Source organism: Heterodontus francisci, chromosome 6 (genome assembly GCF_036365525.1).
Source record: "Heterodontus francisci isolate sHetFra1 chromosome 6, sHetFra1.hap1, whole genome shotgun sequence".
NCBI classification, from domain to species: Eukaryota; Metazoa; Chordata; class Chondrichthyes; order Heterodontiformes; family Heterodontidae; genus Heterodontus; species Heterodontus francisci.
Genome location: NC_090376.1, coordinates 122,495,528 through 122,507,595, shown reverse-complemented (window position 1 = coordinate 122,507,595; position 12,068 = coordinate 122,495,528). Strand labels below are relative to the sequence as shown.

Sequence of the window (12,068 nt, the reverse complement as noted above, 5' to 3'; positions counted from 1 at the left end):
TTGGACATCCTGAGATTGTGAAAGGCGTGATATAAATTCAAGCCTTTCATTCTTAATACTCTGCTTACAATATTTATAAATATTGGCAAATCTCAATTCTTAATTCACCATAAATATTGATTTTGACTAAAATACAAAGCATTCATTATTTTTTAAAACACTCACCACCAATCTTTAAGTGAATGATAAGAAATTCCACTTTCAATAAACTATGCTGAAAATTATATTAAAAATTATGCTTTAATTTATCAAAGAAAGGCAAAGAAATTAGTAAAGGCAGCAACTAAACACTGCCAGATATGGCAGGTACAACTGACATGTTAATGGGGTTTGAATAAAATTACAACAAAAATATATGGACTGTTACATAGAATTACATCAAATTTATAGCACAGAAACTGGACATTCGGCCCTATTGGTCCATGCTGGTGTTTATGCTCCACACAAACCACTCCCACCCTACTTCATCTCATCCTATCGACATATCCTTCTATTCCTTTCTCCCTCATGTACCTATGGAGCTTCCTCTTAAATATGTCTATAGTATTCACCTCAACCCTGTGGTAACGAGTTCCAGCGGTAACATTTTCTCTACCTTATCAAATCCATTCATAATTTTATATGTCATCCCTCAGCCTTCACTTTTCTAGAGAAAAGAGCCCCACCCAGTTCAATCTTTCCCGATAATTATAAACTCTCAGTTCTGGTATCATCCTTGCAAATCTTTGTTGCACCTTCTCCTGCTCCTCTATATCCTTAGACCCAGACTGTGTACAGTACTCAGAGTGTGGTCGTACCCAGGTTCGATACAAATTTTGCATGACTTCTCTGCTTTTCAATTCAATCCCCCTGGAAATGAACTCCAGGGCTTGATTTGTGGTTTTTATGGACTTGTTAACCTGCGTCACTATTTTTATTGACAAACTTTTATTGAACAATTGAGTGTACTCACATATGAAGGGTCAGGTTATTTGGATGACCGTCGCTGTCATCATCTGTTATATCTGCTATGCTACTTATTGCTGTCACCAGCTGTCCAATAGTATAGACAATGGACAGGTAGATGATGGTCCTGTTATGATAGAAAGTTAAAATTAATGAGACAAAGGCACAAAAAGGTTCATTTCTTTCAGTGCAGTACTGAAAGCATGGCCCAAACCGTACACATCCTGATAGTTCCCAATCCTGGCAGCAGTGAAAAATCTTTCCACAATGTGGATCTACACAAAAGTATAATATCCTCACCTACACATCTACATATTTATATTCATACATACAACATCTCTTTACAATGCAGTTCTCTGTATGTTGAGCTCCTGGCCTAGGAAGGAACGTCCACCTTCACTACTCCTCTAGTAATTGGCCTGTTTTTATTTTCCCCAGATAATTGAGAAAGCACAGACACTCAATGACCAGAGTAACAAACTCCCACTTGAGGGAAATAAAAACAGAAAGTGCTGGAAATACTTAGCAGGTTTGGCAGCAGCTGCAGAGAGAGAAGCAGAGTTAATGTTTCAGGTCTGTGGCCTTTTATCAGACCGTTAACTCTGCTTCTCTCTCCACAGATGCTGACTGACCGGCTAAGTATTTCCAGCACTTTCTGTTTTTATTTCAGAATTCCAGCATCTGCAGTATTCTGCTTTTATCCCATTTGAATGAATCGTGACGTTGCATCTTATTGATTTCATAGCTTTTGGGGTGCATTTGTAACCTCACCCACCAGCTGGAATCTCAACGGATCAGGTGGGACTTTGGTTTTACACCCTGTTTAATATTACTCTCTATTGAAATCAGTGGTCAGCAATACCAGACTGGCTGTAAAATTAGAAAAACTAGCCTTCTATCTCATCCTGTGGAATTCCCACCTGGTGAGTTAGCTTAAAATCAGCCTCATGATTGCACCTGTCTCTTGTGATTGGCTGGAGTAGCAAGACAACATATTTTGTGTGGATTGTAACTGATTGTTAATGGACGAGGGCTAAAATTCCCATTCATTTAGTGTGAGTGAATGGCATTAGGTTCCAGAATATCCAATATAAAATGGATTTGAAAAGGGTAAATACTCCGGGTTATTCTTAGCAAAGTCCCAATGTCTTTAGCTGCTCAAGGGTACATTTTCCAATTCTGCTGTGAGACTGACACACCAGCGCATCAGCAACAACTTCCCATGACTGTGAGCAATAAAACTAGAGTGTGACACCACAGTGGTTATGTCATGAGCTAGTAATCCAGAGGCTTGGGCTAATGATCAGTGTTACAAGTTCAATTCCCGTCACAGGAGCTGGGGAATTTGAATTCAGTTAATTTAATAAACTGGGAATTAAAAAAACTAGCCTCAATAATCATAACCTTAAAACGACCAGATTGTTATAAAACCCATCTGGTTCACTAATGTCCTTTAGGGAAGGAAACCTGCTGTTCCTTATCAATTCTGGTTGATATGTGACTCCAGACCCACAGCAATGTGGTTGACTCTTAACTGCCCTCTGAAATGGCCTAGCAAGCCACTCAGTTATATTTAAGAAGGTGGCTCACCATCACCTTCTCAAGGGCAGTTACTGCTGGCCTTGCCAGTAATGCCCACATCCTGTGAATGTTGATTTTATCGTAGAATCGTACAGCACAGAAGGCGGCCATTTGGCCCATTGCACCTGTGCTAGCTCTTTGAAAGAGCTATCTAATCAGACCCACTCACCTGCTCTTTCCCCGTAGCCCTGTAATTTTTTTCTATACAACTTATTTTGAAAGTTACTATTGAATCTGCTTCCAACACCCTTTCAGGAAGTGCATTCGAGATCACAACAACTCACTGTGTAAAACAGTTTTTCCACATCGGCCCCCTCTTTTTTTTTGCCAATCACCTTAAATCTGCGTCCTCTAGTTACAACCCTTCTGCCAGTGGAAACAGTTTCTCCTTAGTTATTCAATCAAAATCCCCCAAAATTTTTGAGTACATCTTTGAAATCTTCCCTCAACTTTCTTGACTTCAAGGAGAAAGTTCGAGCTTCTCTCCACAGAACTGAAAGTCTTCATCCCTGGTACTATTCTAGTAAATCTCCTCTGCACCCTTGCCAAGGCCTTGATATCCTTCCTAAAATTTAGTGCTCAGAATTGGACATAATAATCCAGGTGAGTGCTAATCAGCAATTTGTAAAAGTTTAGCATAACTTCCTTCTTTATGAACTAAGTTTATAAAGCCCAGGGTCCTGTATGTTTTTTTTAATGGCCTTATCAACTTGTTCATTCACTCGCCTCACCAAACACCATCTGCCCCACCTGTGGCAGAGTGTGTGGAGAATTGGACTAATGATCACCTAAGGACCCACAACCCTGGAGTGGAAGAAAGTCATCCTCGTTCCCGAGGGACTGCCTAAGAAGAAGAAGATCAACTTGCCCTGCCACCATGAATGATTTGTGCACATACATCCCCATGTCTCTATGCTCCTGCAACACCCTTTAAAATTGTACAGTTTATTTTTATTGTTATATATTTGCTTATTGAATATAATAATTTTTACAATACCTACTTGAATTTTCCCAACCAGGAGTCAGCAATGAGTGCTCCAAGGATAGGTGTTAAGTAACACAGAGCAACAAAGGCATGATAAATAGCCGTAGCGAAATCCTCATCCCACCGTATAAAATAGCGGAGATAAAAGACAAGCACAGCTGAATGAAAAAGACACAGAATACAGACTTGTCAAACGATAATATGCATTTATTACCAAATGGTTCACCTTTATTAAAATAGGATGTTAGCGTGGAAGGTATTGAACTGAATTGCTACATAATCCTTAATATTTTGAAGTGGGTTCCCCCAGTCCTTTGTTGTTCTTTAACTCTGTGCTTTCAGATTGCCTATCTCCATCCCTGTCTCACCTCATCCTGAAACCCTCATCCATACCTTTGTTTCCACCAGACTTGACTATTCAAATGATCTCCTGGCCGGCCTCCCATTTTACACCCTCTGTAAATTTGAATTCATCCTAAAATTCTGCTGCCTGTAACCTAACTCACACCAAGTACTGTTCACCCATCACCCCTGTGCTCACTGACCTACATCGGTTCCCTTTCCGGCAATAACTCGATTTTAAAGTTCTCATCTTGTTGTTCAAATCCCTCCCTTTCTCTATAATTTCTTCCAGCACCATAATCCTCTGAGATCGCTGCACTCCTCCAATTCTGGCCTCTTGCGCATCCCTAATCTTAATCACTCCACCATTGGCGGCCGTGTCTTCAGCTGCCTGGGCCCTACGCTCCAGAATATCCTCACTAAACCTCTCCGCCTCTCCCTCCTCCTTTAAGACACTTCTTAAACCTACCTCTTTGATGGAGGTTTTAGTCACCTGTCCTAATATCTCCTTGTGTAGCTTGGTGTTAAATTTTATCTGATAACGCTTCTGTGAAGCACCTTTACTCGGTTAAAGGTGCTTTATAAATGTAAGTTGTCATTGTTGGCTGGAGGCTAGTTGGAAAGATTTTGTTGGAAGCTCATCTTTCATCACATTATGAATTAGGATAAAGGATTACAATGAGAACACCAAATATTTGTTCACTCCTATACAGTGTAGAAACAAGGGAGGACTGAGAAACCAATTTCAAGGTTTTTGGAATTCAGGGGAATAATTCTTGGCTTACAAAACTCAAAGTACCTCGCATTCCATAGTAGGAGAATCTTTCGCAGAATTCATTAACCACAATGAAGAAGATGCTGACAGGATATCCTAAACAACTGGGCTGTGAGGATGCAAATGAAGGACAGGTGAATGGCAACTGATCTTTATCAAAACAAGCAAAGTCCTGTCAAACTAAACATCCACTATCTGCAACAAAGAACTAGATAACAGGATGTAACAACCTGTCCAAAATAGAACCCTTGATTTTTGCAGATTTATCATCTAAATATTTGCTTCAATCTTTGCAGATCTTTGTGAAGAACTGGTTCTTACTTGTATTGTAGAAATTAATTGTCGTTATACCAATGTGATAGAAATATTGTACTGGCAGACAGCTGACTGTAAACAAAATAAAACTTGCATTTATATAGCGCCTTTCACAACCTCAGGACTTCCCAAAGCGCCTCACAGCCAACTAAGTACTCTTTGGAGTGTAGTCACTGTTGTAATGTAGGCAGCAGCCAATTTGTGCACGGCAAGCTCCCACAAACAGCAACGTGATAATGACCAGATAACTTGTTTCTGCGATGTTGGTTGAGGGATGAACATTAGCCCCAGAACACTGGGATAAAAGCCTGCTGCCCGACCCAAACCTGATGGGACCCGCGACATGTGTCGGCTTCGGGTTGGGTTGGGTCGGTCCGCTGTTCCCGGTCCGGCCTTCAGGGTCGGGTTGGGTCCGGGTCAGACACACACAGCAAGAATTGCAGATAAGTGTTAAAAGCTAAAAACTTACCTGAGCTGCGAGTCCAGGATGTCAAGGAGAGAAACTCTGAGTCTGCGCAATGTGTGTGAGCGTCTCTATGACGTCATCACGCTCATGCTGCAGCTTCCTGAAGATTGGGAGTTGGAAGGTAGGTAAAGGGGACATTGCGGTGGTCAGGTCGGGCTCGGGTCGGGGCGGGTTCGGGTCAGGTCGGGGCGGCTCGGGTCAGGTCGGGATGGGTCGGGCTCGGGTCGGGGTGGGTCAGACTCGGGGGGGGAAAATGGAGGAACTTGGGCCGGGTCGGGCTGGGGTCTGATGTGGTTCCGTCGGGTTCAGGTCGGGTTTTTTTTTGTGGCTTGAGCAGGCCTTTACACTGGAGAAAACGCCCCTGCTCTTCTTCAAAATAGTGCCACGGGATCTTTACACCGCCTGAGAGGGCAGACGGAGCCTCGGTTTAACATCTCATTTGTAAAGCATCACCTCCAACAGCTTTGGGACCTCCGGAGTTTGTTAAAGGCACTATATAAATGTAAATATTTTTAAATCTTTCGCGTATAAATGAATCCCCAACGCAGATAAATCTTTCCAAAGGTTTAGTATGTTTCAGACTTAGTCAATACCACAAAAACTATTAAAATAAAAGCAAAATACTGCAGATGCTGGAAATTTGAAATAAAAACAGAAAGTGCTGGAAATACTCTGACAGCATCTGTGGAGAGAGAAACAGAGTTACCGTTTCAGGCCTGTGACCTTTCATCTGAACTGGCAAAGGTTAGAAATGTAATAGGCTTTAAGCAAGTGAAAGGGTGGGTGGGGGGGGGGAAGAGGAACAAAAGCGAAGGTCTGTGATAGGGCAGAGGGCAGGAGAGATTAAATGAAAAAGATGTCACGGAATAAAAGGCGAAGAGCGTGCAAATAGTTGTAGTAAGTTACAAAGCATTTGTCCAGAGGGCGTGATCGTGGCAGAATAATGAACTGCTCTGAAAGCAAAAATATGAAAAACATGTTTCAGAGCAGGTCATGGTCTGAAATTGTTGAACTCGATGTTGAGTCCAGAAGGCTGTAGAATGCCACAAAAACCATTACCTGATGGTCTAATACGAAGCAAACTCAAACCTCAGGAGTAGAACTTGAATCCACAACAGTCTAACTCAGAGGCAAGCATACTACCAACTGGGCCATGACAGACACTCATTAACTGCGCATCTTTATCCTGATCACTAAGCTAAGTAATCTTCTTCTTCTTTGGCCTGTTTATCTCGAGAGACAATGGGTAAGTGCCTGGAGGTGGTCAGTGGTTTGTGAAGCAGCGCCTGAAGTGGCTATAAAGGCCAATTCTAGAGTGACAGACTCTTCCACAGGTGCTGCAAATAAAATTGGTTGTCGGGGCTGTTACACAGTTGGCTCTCCCCTTGTGCTTCTGTCTTTTTTCCTGCCAACTGCTAAGTCTCTTCGACTCGCCACACTTTAGCCCCGCCTTTATGGCTGTCCGCCAGCTCTGGTGATTACTGGCAACTGACTCCCACGACTTGTGGTCAATGTCACAGGACTTCATGTCGCGTTTGCAGACTTCTTTAAAGCGGAGACATGGACGGCCGGTGGGTCTGATACCAGTGACGAGCTCGCTGTACATTGTGTCCTTGGGGATTCTGCCATCTTCCATGCGGCTCACATGGCCAAGCCATCTCAAGCGCCGCTGGCTCAGGAGAGTGTATATGCTGGGGGTGTTGGCCGCCTCGAGGACTTCTGTGTTGGAGATACGGTCCTGCCACCTGCTGCCAGGGATTCTAGCAAATTCACAGTACGTTTGTAAGCAGCACAATGATCTGTGAGGTAAATTAATCTTCACCATCTGCATTTGTGCATGGAAGTCTCACTCTTTACATCGTAATGCTGCAATTGCCAATCCTGTACCTCATTCGGTAGCACTCTTGCCTCTGAGTCTGAAGTCCCACTCCAGAAACTTGAGTATAAAAACCAGGTCAACATTCTTAGTGCAGTACTGAGGGAATGCTGCACTGTCAGAGGTGCCACTTTTCAGAGGAGATGTTAAACTGAAGCCCTGTCTACTCTCTCAAGGGCTGGAAAAGATCGTGTAGCACTGTTTCAAAGAGTGGGTGGTTTCTCCCTGGTGCCCTGGTTAATATTTATCCCTCAAACAACATCACTATTACAGTTATCTGGTCATTATCACATTGCTATTTGTGGGATCTTGCTGTATGCAAATTGGCTGCAGCATTTCCCAGCAATACAACAATGACTGCACTTCATTGGCTGTACAGTGTTTTTGGGTGACCTGAGGTCATGCAAGATGCTGCATAAATGAATGTCTTTCTTTATTAGGGGAAGCAAATTGAAACTCTGCAAACCAAATGCAAATTGAAAGGAAGTACTATCAGAGCATCATACCTGTATCACCTCGAATTCTGATCTATACCCAGTGACAGTTCAGTCATCCAAAAGCTCTCCTATCACAAACTCCATAGTTCCATACAGATCTTAGACTGTTTGACAATAATATATCCATTACAACAGTTAATGCATAAAGGCTATACATTTATTTAAAAAAAAGAAAGCTTTTGTGTAAAGTAGGCAACTTGCTTTTGTTACTATTCGTTCACAGGATGTGGGTGTCGCTGGCAAGGCCAGCATTTATTGCCCATCCCCATTTACCCATGAGAAGGTGGTCATGAACCACAAACATGGGCATGGACATGCCGTTGTAAGAGGTCGGGACTGTACTTTCACTGGCTGGTTTGGCACTGGTGGGGAAAGGATCTGTTCTTTCTTCAGGGTTGTTAGTCTTAAATCTGTATCTTTTTGTTCTTCACTTCAAGCCTCAATATTAATATTCACAAAATAAATAAATGGGCAGCTAGTTGCCTTTTTAATTCTTTCATCGGATGTGGGCATCACGGGCAAGGCCAGCATTTGTTGTCCATTCCTAATTGCCCTTGACAACTGAGTGGCTTGCTAGGCCATTTCAGAGGGCAGTTCAGAGTCAACCACATTGCTGTGGGCCTGGAGTCACATGTAGGCCAGACCAAGTAAGGACAGCAGATTTCCTTCCCTAAAGGGCATATTAGTGAACCAGATGGGTTTTTACGATAAGCAATGATAATTTCATGGCACCATTACTGAGACTAGCTTTGAAGTTCAGATTTTTAATTAATTAATTGAATTTAAATTCCTTCAGCTGCCATGGTGGGATTTGAACCCATGTCCCTGTGGCATTAGCCTGGGCCTCTGGATGACTAGTTCTGTGACATTACCACTACGCCACTGTCTCCCCCAACACTAATATACTAATGGCTATGGTACAGTTTCCAGATTGGAAATTTGAGTAAAAGACATCTCACCCTATTCATAGAAGTGTTATCTGTGGTTCAGTTCTCAACTCTGAATCAGCATGTTGTGGGTTCAAGTCACAAGTCTAGGCTGGCATCGAGGGAGTGCTGGACTCTCCCTTGAATATATTAAACCGAGGCCCCATTTGCCTTCTCAGATGGGTGTAAAAGGTCCAAAAGCATTATTTTGAAAAAGTGCAGGAGAGTTCTCCACGGTGTCCTGATCAATATTGATCCCTCAATCAACATCACTAAAAACAGTTTATCTGGGCATTATCACTGTGCCATATGTGGGAGCTTGCTGTGTGCAAATTGTCTACTGCATTTCCTACATAACAAGAGTGACTACATTTCAATAACGTAGTTAATTGGCAGTCATCCTGGGATTGCACAAGATGCTAAATAAATGCAAATCTTTTTGAAAATACACATATTTCTGCTTATGTTCTAACTGAAGTCCCAGCAGACAGTTTGGCAAAGATTGTACTATAACCATGTTAATTAACAGCTGGAGGGTGAAGTTCCATGAATAATTTTTTTCTTTGAAAAAAAACATACAGTAAAAACTATCATCACCAGAACCTTCACACTGCTAGTAAATAATTAAAACTCACAACTGGAAGATTTCTATTGCAGAGTCAAAGCCGAACAACTGACTCCCTGAGTTCTGAGCTTGCAAAACACAGGTGATATATTTAGTTATCTGAGCATCCTGCAAAATATTTAATGATGAAAAAGAAATAAATTGAATAAAAACATTGCCAACCTTTGATTTAGTCTGGTCATCATCTTTCTTCATTTTGTCTGTAGGATAATTTGAAAACAAAAGAGAAATAAGGGGTTTCCTTGCATTTGGAGGGTTGATTTTGCACAGTTACAGTAACAGTAGTGTAAAGGGCTTTGTGAAGTATTTGACTAAGTATCTGATTGATTGATTGCTCAGTGAGCTGCATTTAAAAAGCCCGATTTGACAAGATGGGAATAACCCTGATCAATTTGAACATGAGAGAATTTCGATGGAAAAATGAAGTCACCAACCTTTCATTTTGCTGCTGGTTGAGATGGTCTGCTCCTCTCTGGGAATCGTCTGGAAATCTAAACTTGAAAAGAGGTTAGCAAAGGGTTAGGATCAACCTTTAATGTTCAGACCTTGAACATGGTCCATTTCTAATCAGTCAGGTGACCAAAATTGTTCTCCCACTCAACTCGACGAGATTGCATGCTAATAGCCCTGAAATAGCAGCTAAGATTATGCAGATCTGCCTGCTCTAAAGGGAGGAGAATTAACTTGGCAGCACACAGCAAAAAAAAAATTCACGTCAAATGGCAGTGAACACGCGCAAATATTTCCATTAACATATACGGCATTCCGAATCCGTTTAATTACACATGGACAAGATCAGATAATTTTATAATGCATCTTACTCATTGGCTGGTGGGTTGTTTAAAAGAGAGGACTTTTGTTCACAATTTTCAAGTTGCGTTACTTAGAGACCCAATTAATAAAGACATTTTCTTTTTATGAATTCCTAAAAACTTTGAAAAGCGAATGCCACTTATCATACATTAAAAAGTAAGCGTTCAGACTCCCTCTTGTTATTTAGAAGAATTCCATTGTGTGTGACATTCTTTTGGGCTCAACACCTCATTTTGGTTTGCAAATTAGTTCAACAAAACCACCCAGTTTATTCACGACATTGCAGAGTTCACAATCAGCTCAATGAAAAAGGCTGGAGATGTATCACAGGTCTGACAGAGTCTGAACGAGAAAAGCTATGGTTGACGCTTCGGTTAGAGACTTGCGGACACAACTAACATAGAAAACAGAAAGACCTCTTGGTAGGACTGACTACAACAGAAAAAGAAGAGAGGGAGCAACAGGTATGGGAGAAGAGAGTGGCTCCGCTAACTATTGTTATACAGGGACAACTACTGAGTTTAAGGTCTTCTAAACAGATTTTGAAAAGTCAAAGAGAAGGAGGAAAGAGAGAAGCAAAAGAGAGAGAGAGAGAAAGACCTGTGCCCTGGAGGGAAAAGTACCAGAGTAAATACCTGATCCATTGTTCAGATTTCACAGGTGCACTTCACTTGCCATGAGGTTCTGCAGCTTCCGAGGGTTCTACCTAGATCCTTTCTTAATTAATTCAAGGCATGTGGGCATTGCTGGCAAGGCCGGCATTTATTGCCCATCCCTAACTGCCCGTGAGAAGGTGCTTTGGGACATCCTGAGGATGTGAACGATTGTATACAAATGCAAGTCTTTCCTTCTTTATAATAGTTGTATTTCCTTACCTGGGACTTCCACAAGATAATGGCAACAATAAGAAATGAAGGAATAGTTTGCCAAATGTTGCATATATGAACATTTTAATTGCATTGGGCCCAACATAACAGAACCTTTATTTGCTAATTCATGAACCACAATCCTTCCTGTTGCTCACCAAAGGATAATCTGCAGTCTACCATTATGTACTGAATAAAAGAATGGCCTCCATTTTAGACACTACCTATTTAAACTATAGCAAGACGATTTTTGACAACCTGTATGCTTATCATTTTGTTGCTGGTTTAACAACAGCTTTTTACATAGAATGTATCAGCATCTCCTTATATTCCTTTCTCCCTCATGTGTTTATCTAGTTGCCCCTTAAATTCATCTATGCCAACAGCAAAAACTTGCATTTATATAGTACCTTTAACATAATGAAACATCTCAAGGCACTTCACAGGAGAAAATTTGACACCAAGCCACAAAAGGAGACATTAGGACTGGTATCCAAAAGCTTGGTCAAAGAGGTTTTAAAGGAGGAGAGGGAGGTGGAGAGGTTTAGGGAGGGAATTTCAGAGCTTAGGATCTAGGTGGCTAAAGACATGGCCGCCGGTGTTGGAGAGATGAAAATTGGGGATTTGCAAAAGTCCAGAGATGACATGCGTTTATGATGGAATGTTCTGAATTCCCCAGTGTTCCAGATGTAAACAAATTGTAGTCACAATCCACACAATGGAAATATTTGGTGTCAAAACTTCACCGAAATTCAACAACAGCAACTTGCATTTATATAGCGACTTTAATGTACAAAAACATTACAAGCCAAGCCAAAGGAGATATTAGGAGGAGTGACTAAAAGCTCAATCAAAGAGATAGATTAAAGGGGGGTTTTAGAGGAGGAGGTCGCTGCTCTTGCAGAAAATGCTCCCTGCATATTACTTCTAAGTTACGTTAAGTCCATTATTTAGCAAAGAACTGCAGAAACAATTGTGGGCAACTCCAAAACTAACACTAAAATAATCATAAACGGAGATAGAGATGTTCTCCAAGGTTAAATGGTTTACTTGCAT

The 12,068-nt window shown here is 41.5% G+C and overlaps 1 protein-coding gene across 2 annotated transcripts in view; it reads right to left on the bottom strand.

The window, feature by feature from the left end:
• Positions 1-9,961, bottom strand: part of LOC137371522 (solute carrier family 15 member 1-like) — a 52,607-nt gene extending 42,646 nt beyond the window's left edge. For both annotated transcript variants that reach the window (XM_068034250.1, XM_068034251.1), the window contains exons 1-5: positions 9,768-9,961; positions 9,496-9,533; positions 4,653-4,737; positions 3,528-3,669; positions 953-1,072 (exon numbers count right to left, since the gene is read on the bottom strand). In XM_068034250.1, coding sequence (XP_067890351.1) covers positions 953-1,072; positions 3,528-3,669; positions 4,653-4,737; positions 9,496-9,533; positions 9,768-9,774 — 392 coding nt within the window. In that variant the 5' untranslated portion in view covers positions 9,775-9,961. The remainder of the gene's footprint in view (positions 1-952; positions 1,073-3,527; positions 3,670-4,652; positions 4,738-9,495; positions 9,534-9,767) is intronic.
• Between the last annotated feature and the right edge of the window lie 2,107 nt (positions 9,962-12,068).